The sequence below is a fragment of the Elaeis guineensis genome, chromosome 1 (genome assembly GCF_000442705.2).
Source record: "Elaeis guineensis isolate ETL-2024a chromosome 1, EG11, whole genome shotgun sequence".
NCBI lineage: Eukaryota > Viridiplantae > Streptophyta > Magnoliopsida > Arecales > Arecaceae > Elaeis > Elaeis guineensis.
Window position 1 is genome coordinate 177,167,746 of NC_025993.2, and position 17,649 is coordinate 177,185,394.

Genomic DNA, 17,649 nt, shown 5'->3' on the forward strand with positions numbered 1-17,649 from the left:
AAAACAAGAAATTGAAAACGTAGATCGGTAAATAGCCGACGTGACCTGCAAGAATATTCATAATCCAAACAATGACCTATTGGCACATGGCCAGATGATGAGATCGGATTATATGTACCAACAACATTCATCCATATTTATCTCTTAGATGTATCAGTAGCATCCAATTACAATGCTACATGACATACCAAAATCACAGTTCTCTTGCAAGAGCTAGTTTACTATGGAAAAATATAGGAATCAGTGGAATGACATTGGGTAATGCTAAACTTGTGACTTGAACAATATCCATCAACTAAAGGGGAATGAAAGACCTACACAGAACACATAATTATGAGTTACTGATTAGCAAAAGATAGATCGAGGTTCTAAATGTTTTTTCTTTTCATATTTTACCAGTCCTCCATATAGCCACAACTGTCGATGGAAATCCAGTAATGCCCATTACAGAAACCCACAAGGAAAGACTAACAAGGAGAAAATTTAAACAAAGAACTTTCTTTTAAAATTGTATTTATTGGACCAAACATAGCAAAGTGCATGAGGAAAGCCACATATAAGCTGATTTACAACTAATGCATATTGTCATCTTTTTTTCCCTCTGCTTTCACATTCACTGCGAGCAACAGAGCAAAAGGAGAAAATTTAAACAAAGGACTTTCTTTTAAAATTGTATTTATGGAACCAAACCTAGCAAAGTGCATGAGAAAAGCCACATATAAGTTGATTTACAACTAATGCATATTGTCATCTTTTTTCCCTCTACTTCCACATTCACTACAGAGCAAAGTTGAATGCACACCAAACTACTTCTAGGAAAATATTTCTTTCAGTTCTTTTAATTCGCAAAAACTCCCCTTGCTATCTTTTTAATGCACTTCCTCAAACTAGCATTCTCATCACTTAAAATGCCAATTGGCAAAGACAACTGCCTAATGACTTCTCTTTTCTCTTCATCTTTTGCTTTTAGTTCAACTTTCAGCATTTCATTCTCGCCTTTAAGTCTTTCTATTTCATCATGCATCAGCTTCACCTCATCATTGCTGCTATCCTCATCAGCCACTTCTGTCGTCTTGCTCTTGACTTGGACTTCTTCCTCAGGATCATCAACTTCAGACTGATCAGAATCAAAAGAATTTGAGGAAGATTCGCACGACTTATCCATTGGGCTATTCAACCAAGGAGACGAGGTTCGGCTTCTTGAGATAAGGGAGTAGAATGGTGTAGGGTTCTGATGCCTTCGAACTTCTGACCTGAGCTGGTCATACTGCTCAGCTAATGAGTGTTGAGCCCGGTACAATTGTTCTACCATATCCACAAGTTGTGGTCTCCTCTTATAGAACAACTCTGCACACTGAGAAAAGGAGTCGGCATTTTCTTCGATCAGTTCCAGCATTCCCTTGGCCTTCTCATCTAGCTCTGCGAATGGAAGAAAAAAAATGCTACTGCATAATTTGCCACTAATCACATCTAAGAGTAAACAAGTTTCACTTCATTGTCTTACTCTTGAATTTATGGGAATCTTTAGTCATTTCTCGCAGGAATAAGCAGATGATAGATAATCTATGTTTAACATATTTAAATGGCAAGATACCAAGAAAATGCAAGCAGATAACCTTGCTGGTACAGATTCTTCCTGAATGCTAGAATTTGCTATCTAGAAAGACCTCATAAGAAGTAAATAGCATGAAGAAAACGTGATTGATCATGCCTTACTACTTTACATGATCACTATCAGTTAATAACTAAAAAGATGGTCGAGTAACATCCAATGCATGACTGCACCAGCGCAATATAAAGGAATGGAGTTCTAGCTTCATGTTTACATATCTGTTGTCAACAAAAAGTCCTATGAGCAACTTTAAGAAGGTGTCACAATTGCAACTTGATAATGTTACAGGCCTTCTGACTAACAAATGTTATCACATAAATTTGAGTTAGCACAATCAGGCTGAAGTAACTGTTAATTTCCAGACACCTGACGCTAATTTGGCAACAAGTTATTTGACCCTCTACCAAAATAAAACTTGCTTACCAATTTTTAGCTTTTCATGCTTCATAAACTCATAAAACCACGGCGTTGGAGGAAAAAAGAAATGTCAAAGAATAGCAAATTGAGAATAATCGAGAGGTAAAATGTCATGCAAGATAAATTTCAGAACAAGCAATAGTAACTTGGTCATATTTCTTGTCGCTTGTGGAAGAGGTGCCAACCATGCAACATGTCGTCCTGAAAACATAGTAGTTCATAAAACTTTAACAGAAAAATCAGCTTAGTCATTGACATATCCAGCTTGGCTTCCAACAAAGTTGAGTAATCATCATAAACTGGTGTTACAAGATAATCTAAAGGTTTTCCCATGTCATTTTGACCCTTTTCCAAAATTAAAATAAAGAAAAAGCAGAAAAATGAGATCTAAATTATTTAATGGTTTCATAGTTACTGTATGCCGGGGCAATAGGGGCAATCCAATTTTCTGAATATTTGAAAGCAACATGTCATCCCTTTCTATCTGTGTTTCTTGAGGAAAAAAGTTTTGTAAGTTTGCCAGTACACTTTCAATTTGTTTTTGCATTGTCATTTACAAAATTAATTATTCAGAAATAGAATTAGACACCCACATCCAAGACATCAAGTGGCAAAACATACAACCGATAAGGCAACAATCACAAATTCTTCTAATATCAGCTTGAACTGAATCAAAAATAGGACAGTGTATAGTCCACCTTTTATAATCTAGCACTAAGATCAGGTGTCGGGAGAAGCAAACCTTGGAGAGTAGATTGCAGCCATGTAGAACTACGCAGGCTGTTGTGGCTGTCAAACCACCAAGAGTGGGACTGCTTCTTCACCGATTTCATTCTTTTTGCCTATTCACCTGCAACCACTAATCATCCAGGAATCAGGACCAAAGAACATCACATCACATAAACCGATAAATGCAAGATTGTGACATGTATATCAGAGTATAGAAAAAGGCTCATTCTCCTTCATTATTTGAACAGGAAGAGGTTGCCAATCCTCTGACATTGACATGGTTCTCAAGGGGAGAGGCCCCAGACAATGCTCCATCCTGCTGTTTGGGCTATTTCAAGCCATTCTATATTTGGTGAAAAGTAACAACAATTCCTATATCATCAACTCTATCTCTAGAGGAAGGACCTCCTCCAGAGCTATTTTAACAGAATTAAGAGCTCTTATTCATGCTATTCAACTCTGGATGGATTTATTTGAGAATAACTGAATAAGGTAATAGTTGTTATTAGTTGCCATTTGTTACGGCCAATCCCCTCATCGCCCGATCGTCGGGGAACGTGTACCTGTAAAAACGAAAAGTCCACACTGACCGAAGGCGGCTCCGACGGGAACCCTTCGACGGTCAAGTCAGAGAGGTGACTGGGCAACAGTGAAATGAAGACAGAGAGCTCGATCGAGGGAGAGAGGGAGAGAGGAGCGAGCCTGTGGTTTTGGAGTCGAGAAGTGGGGGGAGCGGATCGGATCCCTTGCACTGTTGCCTTCCCCGATTTATATAGTGGAGCACGGTATGGCGCCATCATTAATGGCGCAGACAAGTGAGGAATTGTCAACTCACTGTAGACTGTCAGAGTCGCCGTGAAAGTGTCATGTCGCCGTGGGGCTGTCCAATCGCTAGGGTTGACAATACCCTAGGTGGGATAATGCCCCTAGGCGGCAGTGCCGCATGTCGCTGTCAGGGCTGACAGGCTCTGGCAGCTATACGGCGATCGGAGGAGTCGACCGACCCTAGGTCGGTGGCCAGCTGTGTGGCGTCGGGTGGAGATTCGGGCCCCTCCGATGGTCAGCCGGGCATGTTGCGAGAGTCGGCCATCAGACTTCCTGGTCGGTCAGCTAGTCGGTCGGCCAGTCGGAGTCGGTCGGTCGGCCAGTCGGTCGGTCGGAGTCGGTCGGGGTCGGTATATCCCAACAGTTGCCCCCCCCACTCCTAAGCCCGATGTCGTGTTGGCTCGCGTGAACACGTGGGCGACGGCTTCGGACGAAAGGAGTGGTTTTCCGTCTTTTCTTGCCCCGACTCTGGCGATCACATCAACGAACGATCCAATATCGATCGTCCCGACTGTAGGTCGAGCATGCACGTCGGGTCGGAGGTCGGCCAACCTCCGAACATTGCTCGTCGACACGATCATTCCGCAGAATCTGATAGTCGAGTAGCATCCGACGTATTCGGATAGGATAACGATGGCAAGTCGAATATCCATTGTCCGGCCCTTGGTCGGACGTATGCGTCGGGATGTATGATAAACGGTGGCAAGCCGAATATCCTTCGATCGATCGTGACCAGATCGGTATGTCGCGAATACGACTGCGGTCGTCTTGGCGTTTTGCCTTTCTTAGTCGAAGCTAAGTCGGCAAGTTAGCCAGCCGCATTAGTCGAAGCCCTTTGCCTTCAGAGGTGGGGGCCGTCGTAGATATTCCGCTCCTTCGATCTCCGTCGTAGAATTCGATATGTCCTCGACGATCGAGACGTAGATTGAGCAATTGGTTCGGCGATTCGTCAATCAGACCGACGACGGAGTCATAGATTCGGCGATCGGCAATCGAGCCATGTTGGTCGGGGCCTTTTGCCTTCAAAGGCTGAGGCCGTCGATTTCGGCGATCGGTGATCGAGTCATGTTGGTCGGGGCCTTTTGCCTTCAGAGGCCGAGGCCATCGGTTCGGCGATCGGTGATCGAGCCGTTGATTCGGTGATCGACGATCGGTCGTGTTGGTCGGGGCCTTTTGCCTTCAGAGGCCGAGGCCGTCGGTTCGACGATCGATGATCGAGTCATGTTGGTCGGGGCCTTTTGCCTTCAGAGGCCGAGGCCGTCGGTTCGGCGATCGATGATCGAGCCGTTGATTCAGCGATCGACGATCGGCCGTGTTGGTCGGGGCCTTTTGTCTTCAGAGGCCGAGGCCGTCGGTTCGACGATCGATGATCGAGTCATGTTGGTCGGGGCCTTTTGCCTTCAGAGGCCGAGGCCGTCGGTTCGGCGATCGGTGATCGAGCCGTTGATTCGACGATCGACGATCGGCCGTGTTGGTCGAGGCCTTTTGCCTTCAGAGGCCGAGGCCGTCGGTTCGACGATCGATGATCGAGTCATGTTGGTCGGGGCCTTTTGCCTTCAGAGGCCGAGGCCGTCGGTTCGACGATCGATGATCGAGTCATGTTGGTCGGGGCCTTTTGCCTTCAGAGGCCGAGGCCGTCGTAGATTCTCCGCTCCTTCGATCTCTATCAGGATCTGCGCACGAGGAGCGGGGAGAGGGGCGTAGGAGTCATACCTGCGATGCGTCGGTCTCGGACTCCATTGTCGGGGCAAGACCCATCTATCGGTTGAGGGCCTGCTGGGTTCAGCATGGGCCCGACCTTTCTTCCATTTTTCTTTTCGGCCCGTGCCTTAAGTCAGGCGCCGGTCGGAAGCTCCTTCGTCCGCGCGCATGTACTTATACGCGCGCTCCAGCAGTTCGGCGTATGTTCGGGGGAGGGTTTTGTCCAGGGAGTAGGTGAACCGGGATGTCCTTAGCCCCCGTTTCATGGCCGAGATGGCCATGTCTCCATTGAGGTCCCGGACCTCAAGCGTGGCCGCGTTGAATCGCGTCACGAAGTGTCGTAGAGTCTCATTTTCTCTCTGCTTGAGGGAGAAAAGACTGTCCGAGGTTCGTGGCGGCTTCCGACTGGTGCTGAAATGGACCACGAAGGAATGCTCGAGCTGCCTGAAGGAGTGGATACTTCCCGATCGAAGACCGGAGTACCAGGCCCTGGCAGCTTTGCGGAGCGTGGCGGGGAAGCCGATGCAAAGGAGAGCGTCGGTTGCCCCTTGAATCGTCATGAGAGCTTTGTAGCTTTCCAGATGGTCGATTGGGTCGGTGGAGCCGTCGTAAGACTCCACGTGCGGCATCTTGAACCGACTGGGGATCGGTTTGTCGAGGATGAGTCGGGAGAGAGGTTGGGCGGTATGGAAGTCGACATCGTTTGAAGACTTCTGCCCGTCCACCTGCAGCTGCGCGAGCCGACGGTCGATTTTCTCGAACCTGCGCTCGTAGTCGTCCGCCCGTCGGTGCTGGGAGACCCCAGGAGTGGAGTCTCCAGAAGATTTCGAAGGGGAGGCGGACGGCGTTCGCGGCCGCTTCTCCTTCCTCGCTCGTTCCAGCAGAGAAGGAGAGGGCTGGTGGGACCGTCGGTCGTCGCGCTATGGCCGTCCCTCCTCTTCTCCATGGGAGCGCTGTTAGGGGCGCTCGCGCGGAGGCGACGGGGATCGACGCGGACGTCGGCGGCTGCTCTTGGAGGGCATCGGACGTGCCGCCGGTTGCCCGTCCACCTGCAGCTGCGCGAGCCGACGGTCGATTTTCTCGAACCTGCGCTCGTAGTCGTCCGCCCGTCGGTGCTGGGAGACCCCAGGAGTGGAGTCTCCAGAAGATTCCGAAGGGGAGGCGGACGGCGTTCGCGGCCGCTTCTCCTTCCTCGCTCGTTCCAGCAGAGAAGGAGAGGGCTGGTGGGACCGTCGGTCGTCGCGCCATGGCCGTCCCTCCTCTTCTCCGTGGGAGCGCTGCTGGGGGCGCTCGCGCGGAGGCGACGGGGATCGACGCGGGCGTCGGCGGCTGCTCTTGGAGGGCATCGGACGTGCCGCCGGTTGCCCGACCGGTGATGGCGGCAGCCGTGCGGGTTGTTGCTGGAGGCTTTTGACGGCATCCGTCAGCACGGTCATCTGCCGTACGATCGCCGCGATCTGTGCCTCCGTGGTGACCGCGGGGCGCGGGGAGCTGGGCTCCGCCACCGGTGGTGGCGGGGAGGCCTCTTCCCGGCGGGAAGAGCGCTTCGCCGATCCGGTGATCCTCGATCGTTGGGCTCTTGTCTTTGTCATTCTGTCCCCTTTCCTGGCGCGTCAATCTGTTGTGAACTGTTGGGATATACCGACCCCGACCGACTCCGACCGACTGACTGGCCGACCGACCGACTCCGACCGACCGACTGGCCGACCGACCGACTCCGACTGGCCGACCGACCGACCGACCGACTGGCCGACCGACCGACCGACCGACTGGCCGACCGACCAGGAAGTCTGATGGCCGACTTTCGCAACATGCCCGGCTGACCATCGGAGGGGCCCGAATCTCCACCCGGCGCCACACAGCTGGCCACCGACCTAGGGTCGGTCGACTCCTCCGATCGCCGTATAGCTGCCAGAGCCTGTCAGCCCTGACAGCGACATGCGGCACTGCCGCCTAGGGGCATTATCCCACCTAGGGCATTGTCAACCCTAGCGATTGGACAGCCCCACGGCGACATGACACTTTCACGGCGACTCTGACAGTCTACAGTGAGTTGACAATTCCTCACTTGTCTGCGCCATTAATGACGGCGCCATACCGTGCTCCACTATATAAATCGGGGAAGGCAACAGTGCAAGGGATCCGATCCGCTCCCCCCACTTCTCGACTCCAAAACCACAGGCTCGCTCCTCTCTCTCTCTCTCCCTCGATCGAGCTCTCTGTCTTCATTTCACTGTTGTCCAGTCACCTCTCTGACTTGACCGTCGGAGGGTCCCCGTCGGAGCCGCCTCCGGTCAGTGTGGACTTCTCGTTTTTGCAGGTGCACGTTCCCCGACGATCGGACGATGAGGGGATTGGCCGCAATACCATTGGTAGTTAAATTTTTAAAATAATGGTACCAGGAGCATATTACATGCGCATAAAAAGTTTTCTAAACCACATGGCATTAGAGGATTGGAGTAACTTACGAGAATTGTTGCTAAACACATGGGGACTGCTCGAGTGTTAAGTTTCCAGGTGAGCATTAATGATTTCAAGAAATTTTTTCGTGGGCATTTAATGGGTGTCCTGGAGCATTTTTCTTTTAAAATATTAGTTTACTTAGATGAATGATGAAATGTCAAATAAATAATGTTATTTTTTATTATGTAACGGTCACTAAAATGTCCTGGACGGCTAGACAACGACTATCACTTAAATTTTTTCCAGGAGGCTTCCAGAACAGTTGTAACCGTGTCTGGAACATTGTGACAACGGTTATTTTAAATATAGGATGAACAAAAAAGAAAGAAAGAGGGGGCAAAAGAAAAAAAGAAAAGAAGAAAAGGGAGGGGGAAAGGAAAGGTCAGAGAGATAAATTTTATTTTTTAAATTCAAAATGATGGTTTGAATGGACTGTCAGGAATACTTTGGCTCGTCCATGGAGGGATCATTAGGCAGATGAAGAAAAATGATGAAACCACAGGAGTCTGCAAGATTTCTTTTTTAAAGAAAAAAAAATTAAAAATTGTTGACCATGATGGAGCCAACGATCAGACGGACTGTTTAAAAGAAACACACCTAAGTACTTAAGGACACAGATTTTTCTAAGAAAAAATGTCAGAGAAAAGAAATAAAAGGACATTCGTAGAACAAAAATTCTATATATATATATATATATATTCTGGCTTATTTCTTGGCCATAGCGGGGCTATCAACCGGAAAGCCAGGATTGGCAAGAAATGCCTTCAAAGGGTCCTAAAGACATATACGAAGAGAAAATTTTCGCTAAATCCAATCAAACGAAACAGCATTTACATAAATAAACACACACAGAGAGTACCTGCGAAGTTTACGAGGGTGCTACTTTCTTCTGGTTACTCAAGAGTTTGGAGAAGAAGGGGAAGAAGAAGAGAAGAAAAGAAAAGAGAAGAAAGGGGACTGAAGCAGAGGTGGAGAGTTGTACGATCCTTTAATTTGAAAACCCACTCTCTCCCTCACCCCATTTTAAATTTATATTGCTTGCCTTTATTGGTTTATGAGTAGTTTGTCTGGATTCCATGGAGCAGTTTTCTGGGTGAGGGTCCCAGGTGTGACTGTTGCCGGAACGCAGACGACGGAAAGTTTTCAAATATATATATATATATATTCAAATTATGCCGCTTCCTATAACGGCAACCGGCCTGGGGTATTTAAATTTTAGACTGAGTTACAGGAATACTCCTCAATTATAATTTAATTTTATTTAAATCTTGTATGATATTTTTAGTTATCGATATATCTAATATAATTTAACTATCTATTTTCATTAATGAAATATTATCAAGTGACTATTACATGATATCATTATTTTAAAAAATAATAAATATATCTTTATCTCTACCTCCTATCTCTTCTCTCTTTCCTCCTCTCTCTTTCCTTTTCTCTGATTGATCCCCTCTTTCTCTATCACCGACGTCCTTCTTTCTTCGTCTTCTCTTTTCTTTTTACCCATTTCTCTTCCTCCGACTCCCTCCACCTCTATCTCCATCCATTCCTCATCGATGACTCTTCTTCTCCCTCCGCATCTTCTTTCTCATCCACTTCTCCTCCTCTTCCTTTAAGTCCATCTATGAGCCATCCCCTCTACGGTGGCTTCCTCCACTTCCAACCATTGTTCATCGGTGATCCATCCGTCTCCATTTTTTTCTTCTTTCTCATCCATTTCTCCTCATCATCCTTCTCCTTCTTCTTCTCCAAGTCGCTTGTGAGCCATCCTCTCTCTCCTCCTGCTCTTTTTTCTTCTCATCTATTTTTCCTCCTCATCTTTTTTCTCTCCAAACCCACCCATGAGTTCTACCCTCTATGGTGGCCCCCTCCACCTCCATATTTTCTCACCGGCAACACATCCTTCCTCTTCTCCTTTCCCTTCCTTCTCACCCTCTTCTCTTTCTTGTCATCCATATTCTCCAAGCTCGCCCATGAGCTCTCTTTCACGATGTTCTCTCCACCTCCACCCATTTATTATCGGCAGCTCTTCCCTTCATCCTCTTTCTTCTCATCTTCTTCTCTTCCGATCCTACTCATGAGACCTTCAACACCGTCCTCTCTTTTCATACCTGCCTTCACAACCCCATCAACTCTCCATGGTGGCTTCCTTCACCTCCATCTCTTCCCACTGATGATCTTTTTAATACGAGTGAAGAATATTTTCGTCTATTGAGAGAGAAAGCTAATATATTTTGTTGTTAAAAAACGATCGAATCATATTGTAACATATCGATAACTAAAAGTATCAATTGAATATTTTTTAAAGTACAAAAGATGTAAATAAAATTGAATTAAAATTAAAAAATATTTTTATTTTTTTTTTAATTTATAAAATATTTTTTTAAAATATGCTATGTTTAGAAAAATTTAAAAGAACACTATAGGTATACTCCTACCGTTGGAATCTCCTGAAGCTAGATATTTATTTTTATTGTTATAACAAAAATAAATAGCGTTCTATGTTCAAACAACTATTTATCCTGAGTTCTTGGGAATTGGATGTAACCACTATTAATTTATCTAATTATGTTAAGATTTAGAGAATTAGTCATTATTTCTTTAAGTGACATGAAAATTTGAATTGAAACCAATATTATTTATTAAATTGAGACCGTAGTTAATGATGGCAATTACTTACCTAACATGATCAAGGCCTCAAAAATCATTTTAAATTTGAATAATCGTTATTTCATGTTATGTGTTAAGAGTCCCCATTTTTTTATGGGTCATATGCCCCCTACAAATCTAGTTGGGTTATGGATGTTAAGCACTTGTTATCGGATAACAGGATGATGAAGCTGATGAGGAATTGAGGTTCCTCCTTTTATAGTTCCTCGGCAGGTTGATGATTTGTCACCAAGAATTTTTATTTCTCAAAAGGCAAAGTGGGGTGCGCTTGTGAGCGGTCATTTGGCTGGGTTGCTTGGGAGGGCCTGGTCTATAGAATTGATTGATTTTGGAGGGGGACTCAAGGATGGTCGAAGCTTGGTTATCTATTGGATCGAGGTCTCCCAAAGGCATTTTCCACAATTGGAGGATGCTTGAGCACCCATTAATAGATGGTCCTTGTGATCAGACACGCGGCACGGGAAATTCTTTGTGCATCGGAGGCGGTGCAGCAAATCTGACGTGGGCTGCACCGCGTCTTGCCATTGGTCCACGTAGCATTGGCATAGCGCTCCATTTATCCCCTGCGAACCCATCTTATCGACCGGCCTGATGCCTCACTTAAAATGACGTGATGTACCGTCGACGACGTCGCTTGGTTTTAAATGCTGTCTTCGGCCATTTTGAAATTGGATGAATGACTGTAATGCCCTTTCCCTCCAAAATGGGAGTCCACTTATTTGATTTTGCTCACCGGTTAGCAAATGAAAACTTCTATTCTCTCTCCTCTTTCACATTTCCTTCTTCTCCCGCCTGAGCTCTAGGACTTGGTTTCTTCTTCAGCAAATAGCATGTGCCCGCGGTTGTTGGTAGCATCAATGTTCTGCTGCTTTGCCGACAGCACGTCAGGTGGTTCTCTTTTTTCCGTTATAAATTATTTTTCTGTTGTAGTTTCTTTATTACACGGGCATCGTGGTTAAATAAAATTAAAAAAATTATAAAGATGAGAATAGATTTTTTTTCATCATATAAAATGAGACACAGACGTCATAAACTAGTAATAGAAGATAATGTTGATGACACAGGATATCATAAATTAGTAACAGAATATCGTAACTGCTATTAAAATGTCATATAAAGTAGCAAAAAATTATAAACAAACAACAGGATGTCATATAAATCTATCGGAAAGTCATATAATGCAGCGGATGATGGGAAGTTCTGATAGGAAAATAAATATCTTCAATTTTTTTTTTTTGTGTCGGGATATCATAAATTTTTGAAGAGATGTCATAAGTTTAAATCTCATATTTTCAAAAATTTTATATCTTCTGACCGTATTATTAATCTTTGAGTGTCATATTTATGACAATGGATAGTTGAATAGTCTTGATACGAAGGATCAAAACCTTCATTTTTCTATTTTGTATGGAGATATTCATATTTCTCATATTTTCAGCTCAAGTTATCTTAGAGTCGTATTATTACACTCTGGCTGTCATATTTTAGCCAATGGATAGTGAAAAAGTCCTGGTACGGAGGATCAAAACTGACAATTTTTCATTTTGTTCTAAGATGTCATAATTTTCTAAAGGGATGTCATAAATTTTGTGAAGGGGTATCATAAGTCTAATTCTCATATTTTCAAATCAAGTTATTGTAGTGCCATATTATGATATCTTGGAAGTTATATTTTAGCCAACAGATGATGGAAAGTCCTGATAGGAGAATTAAAATATTCAGTTTTTCTTTTTGTGCTGGGGTATCATAAATTTTTGAAAGAGTGTCATAATTTTATGGAGTGTCATAAGTTCAAATTTCATATTTTCATAAACTTTTTATCTCCTAGCCGTATTATTACTCTCTAGGTATCATATTTTAGCCAATGCATAATATGATTATTAATATTCTCTAGAAAAATGTCACATAACACTATTGACATCGATGTTATGGATCTTATACAGAAATTTCTATAGAAGAAGTTTAGAGTTACTAGCAATCGAGTGATCCACATTTCGTCGTTGATAATTTGATCAATAACGTGGTAAAATCGATAAAAATCAGATAATAAAAAAAAATTCTACAGAAAAAGAAAGAGGGATGGAGATGGAAAAGAAAAGGTAGAGAAGAAGCAGTTCTTTTCAGGTAATAAAAAGAAATTTCTTCTTTCTCATCATTTGAGTCTTTCTAAATCATGAATATAGTCATCTAGCTGCAGTTCATCTTCTTTATCATCAAGCAATGTTCTACCTCCACTCTAACATTTTGCTCCATCGGAGAAGAGTAATGTTGATTAGGAAAAATGCAACTGCAATGTATTTGTTCGACAATGGACATCATGGACTAATGATAATCTTGATCAAAGGTTTGAAGGCTGTCCTAACTACCATGTAAGTATAACTTAATATAATCAAAGGTTATATTTTTGAAAACTTGGTTTTCTTTCAGTTGTTGAATGGTTTGATTGTACAAGGAGTCATATTATGGATATTTCGAATGGATAGATCCTCCTATTTGTGCTCGATCAGTGGTGGTGATCCCTGAATTATATAATGAAATTCATAATTTAAGAAAAAAATACAAATATGTTAGCTTCTACTTGTCAAACAGAGGATAAGGAAGCAAATAGACTTCATGAATTTGCATCAGAGTTGATTCAAAAGTTAGAGAAATCAAAGGCACGGCATGGGAGGTTCAGAAAAATGGCTTTGGTTGCACTATTTTATCATGGGTTGTAATTTTTTTGATCTTAAATGTATCCTGTAATCGTGATGTTGTTATGTTGGTGTAATCTATAAAGTGAAAAATGTGCAAGGCTGGTTGTCATTTTGATGGAGAATGTTCAGAATGTTGAGTTGTTCAGAATATTTTTTATCTTACTGTTCAGAATGTTGAGTTGTATCCTGTAAACTTTTTCTACTATTAATGGATTGTTCAATATAATCTATAAACCTTTTTTCTAAAAACTGTTCTAAGAATTATGATATCTCTTTTTAGAAATTATGACACCCCTTCAACAAAATAATGATATTCTTGCAGAAAATACTAAGCTAAAATTATTAACCTCTCTTTTCAAGCCTTCCTATAATCCTTTGCCTATATTATGACTCCCAGAATATCATAATACGGTATGGAAAAAAAAAATGATGAATATATGCAGGAATAAAATTATAGCATCTTTTTTTAGAAATTATGACATCCCTTCACAAAAATTATGACACCCCTACAAAAAATGCTAAACTAAAGTTATTAGTCCCTCCTTTTAGATTTTTCTATCATCTTTTGCCTATATTATGACTCTCATGATGTCATAATACAACACGGAGAAAAAAAATAATGAATATATGAGGAAATAGTATTATGATATGTTTCTTAAAAATTATAACATTCCTTCACAAAAATTATGATACCTCTATAGAAAATACTAAATTGAAGTTATTAGCCCCTCCTTCCAAATCTTCCTATCATTCATTCAAAAATTTATGATATTATGATATCTTTGTATTACATTATGACATCTATTCAAAAATTTATAACATCCAAACACAGAACATAACATCTTATATCCAAAATACTGCACGAATTGAAATAAATAAAGTTATAATATTCCAGTTTGAAAAAATGATATATAATTACTCTTTTTATTAATGTTAAAGGGATAACATCTATTGAATTATAAATTTTTGATCCAATTACAAAAGTTAAAGAACCGAAAAGAAAATATCATAATAAATATTTAATTTTTTTCATCTTAATTTTTAAAAACTCCTTTTATCTTCTGATTGAGGCCCTCCTTCAAGATTCTTGCTCCAAATTATCGTCGGTATTGACTGATATCATCTTGTATGAAGTTCTAATGGTCTTATGTGACATTCCTTTCTCTTTTTCTCCTCCTCAATTTTTCTCCCCATATGACTTCCACCTCCTCTCCATCGTCCCCCTCCTCCCCTTCATCCTCTTCTTTATTTGCAATGCCCCTTTATTTGAACAATGAATTTAGGAGGTCTCAACTATGACAAGTCTTTTCTTAGCCTCCTCGAGCTTTTTCTTAACCTGCAAGAAGTGGCCCTTCGAATACGAATGGCTGTATGTTGACGAAGGCACCAAATGAGGTCTTGTGGATTATATTTATATGAGCATTTGAAAAATCCATCTGCCAAACATTCTGAATATAAACTGCCGGCTTATAAGAATTCTTAAAGAGTTGTGAGGGCTTCACACTTACAAGCTGTGGAATAATTAAAAAACTAACTGCAATATGAAAAAAAAGAAATGTCACATCACGTAAATTTTTTTTTTATTTTACTGTTATAATAAATCACCATACTTCCTATCATCCGTGGTCTGAATTATAACTTTCAGAATGTTATAATATGCTATGGAGGAAAAAAGATGATGAATATATGCGAAAATAGAATTATGATATCTCTTTTTAAAAAATATGATATTCATTCATAAAAATTATGACACCCCAGCACTAAACAAAAAATCGAAGGTATTAACCCCTCCTACCAATACTTTCTGTCATCCGTAGTCTGAATTTATGCCATGGAGGAAAAAAATATGATGAATATATGCAGAAATAGAAATATGACATCCATTCACAAAAATTATGATATCTTTTCAAAAAAATTATGACACCCCAGTACTAAATAAAAAATTGAAGGCATTAACCACTCCTACCAATACTTTCTATCATTCATGGCCTGAATTATAACTCTCAGAATGTTATAATACGTCACGGAGGAAAAAAGAAGATGAATATATGCAGAAACAGAATTATGATACTCCTTAAAAATTATGACATCTCTTCATAAAAATTATGACACCTTGATACTAAATAAAAAATCGAAGGCATTAACCTCTCCTACCAATAATTTCTATCATCTGTGACCTGAATTATGACTCTCAGAATGTCATAATATGCTATGGAGAAAAAAAGTATGATGAATATATACGAAACAGAAATATGACATCCCCTCATAAAAATTATGATATTTCGATACTAAATAAAAAACTGAAGGTATTAACCCTTCTATGACATCCAGAATAAATCTAAGCATCACAACTTAAATCTGTACAGCGATATCATATTTTTGTGAAGAGGTATCATAATCTTATGAAGCAGTATCACAATTTTAAACTAGGGTATCATAATTTTGAGAAAGGATGTAATAATCATAGAAGACATTTTGATATAGAGTGCATGTCATAAATCTAGGATACCCTATGACCACTAGAAGAATCTAAGACTTTCCATCTTAAAACTGTGCACGGTGTCATAAGGCTTCCCACCTTGAACTGCTCTTGAAAGGAAGTAAGAAAATGTTAAAGGATGCCTGAAACCTTAAAACAAGTTTACCTTCTTCTTTCTCTGCAACTTCATCTCTCTTAAAGATAGCACGGACATCATCTCCCTTGTAAACAACCATTGCAGTGCTCCCTTTAGTCATCTCCTCCTCTTCTTTGTCTTATCCTTGGTGCCTTCTGAACTCATACCTTCTTGAGGTCATTACTGAATAAAATTTGTTATTAAAAAATATATAGAAACAAATAAATCACCTTCCATTGAATGGTTAAATGCTTATCGCTCAATGCCTCTCTCTAAAGAGGGGTGTATCTTATCTCGGAGAATGATGCCAACCAAGGAGATGGTTCGGTCAAGATGTTCCGATCGTCGGAGAGAAGAAAAAAAGAGAAAACATTGATCGTCGGTGACGAAGGGAGTACGAAAAAGATGCTGGTCGCCGAAGATGGAGAGAAAAGGAAGAAATTGTGGGTCGCCGATGATGGAGAGAAATCGAAAAGGAGATTTATGGGAGAAGAGGAAGAAATTAAAATGAAAACCCGCTTCCTCTCCCTCTTCGGGCATCAGTTTTTCTCTAAAATCACAAGGAGGCAAAATGGTCTTTTCTCTCTCTTGAAAAGATTGAGGATTAATGACCCACGCCGTCGCTCCAAATGAGGCACTTCCATCACGTCATTCCACTTGGATGCCACGTGGATGAATAGGGAAGGGCATTCCACTCCACATCGGATTTTCTACACCGCAAGTGGTGTACAAAGAATTTCACATATCCATGGTTGCGAAATTCTTTGTACACTGCCTGTGGTGTAGAAAATCTAATGTGGAGTGCAACCCCCTCCCCATTCATCCACATGGCATCCAGGTGGAATGACATGATGGAAGTGCCTCATTTGGAGCGGCGGCATGAGTCATTAATCCCTAATCTTTTCAAGAGGGAGAAAAGATCGTTTTGCCTCCTTGTGATTCCAGAGAAAAACTGACGCCCAAAGAGGGTTTTCATTCAAAATTTCTTCCTCTTCTCCCATAAATTCTCTCTTCGATTTCCCTCCATCACCGGCGACCCGTAATTTCTTCATTTTCTCTCCATCTCCGACGACCAGCATCTTCTTCGCACTCCCTCTATCACCGACGACCAATATTTTCTCTTTTTTTCTTCCCTCCAATGACCGAAACATCTTGACCGAACCATCTCCTTGGTTGGTATCATTGTTCGAGATAAGATACACCCCTCTCTAGAGAGAGGTATTGAGTGGTACGTATTTAACCATTCAATGAAAGGTGATTTATTTGTTTCTATATATTTTTTGATAACAAATTCTATACAGTAATGGCCTTGAGAAGGTACGAGTTCAGAAGGTACATTTTTTGACGCCTTATCCTGGACAATCAAATCATTCAACAACTGAAAAAAATTAAGTTTTCAGAAATATAACCTTTGATTATATTAAATTATACTTACATGGTAGTTAGGACAGTCTTCAAACCTCTGACCAAGATTATCATTAGTCTACGATGTCCCTTGTCGAACAAACACATCGCAGTTGTATTTTTTCTGACCAATATTGTTCTTCTCGAATGGAGCAAAATGTCGGAGTGGAGGTAGAACATTGCTTGATGATGAAGAAGGCAAATTGCAGCTAGATAACTGTATTCATGACTTAGAAGGGCTCAAATGATGAAAAAAGAAGAATTTTTTTTTATTACCCGGAAAGAATGGCTTCTCCTCTGCCTTTTCTTTTCCATCTCCATCCCCCTCCTTTTCCCTATAGAAATTTTTTTTTATTACTTGATTTTTATCGATTTTGCCATATTATTGATCAAATTATCAATGACGAAATGTGGATCACTTGATTGCTAGCAATCCTAAATTGCATCTGTAGAAATCTCTATACAAGATCAATAACATCGATGTCAATAGTGTTAGGTGACATTTTCTCTAGAG

General features: G+C 41.6%; 1 protein-coding gene across 2 annotated transcripts; it reads right to left on the reverse strand.

Moving 5' to 3' along the window:
- Positions 1-546: 546 nt before the first annotated feature.
- On the reverse strand, positions 547-8,762 carry LOC105032100 (protein NETWORKED 3C). Of its 2 annotated transcripts, none has more exons than XM_010906450.4 (3): positions 8,607-8,762; positions 2,772-2,888; positions 547-1,419 (listed from the first exon to the last, which is right to left on the reverse strand). In XM_010906450.4, the coding sequence occupies exons 2-3, from the start codon at positions 2,860-2,862 to the stop codon at positions 839-841; spliced, it is 672 nt and encodes a 223-aa protein (XP_010904752.1). In that variant the 5' UTR covers positions 2,863-2,888; positions 8,607-8,762; the 3' UTR covers positions 547-838. The 2 variants fall into 2 exon arrangements, with proteins under 2 accessions (XP_010904752.1, XP_010904751.1); XM_010906449.4 differs by having other exon boundaries at positions 2,772-2,879; positions 8,607-8,751.
- Between the last annotated feature and the right edge of the window lie 8,887 nt (positions 8,763-17,649).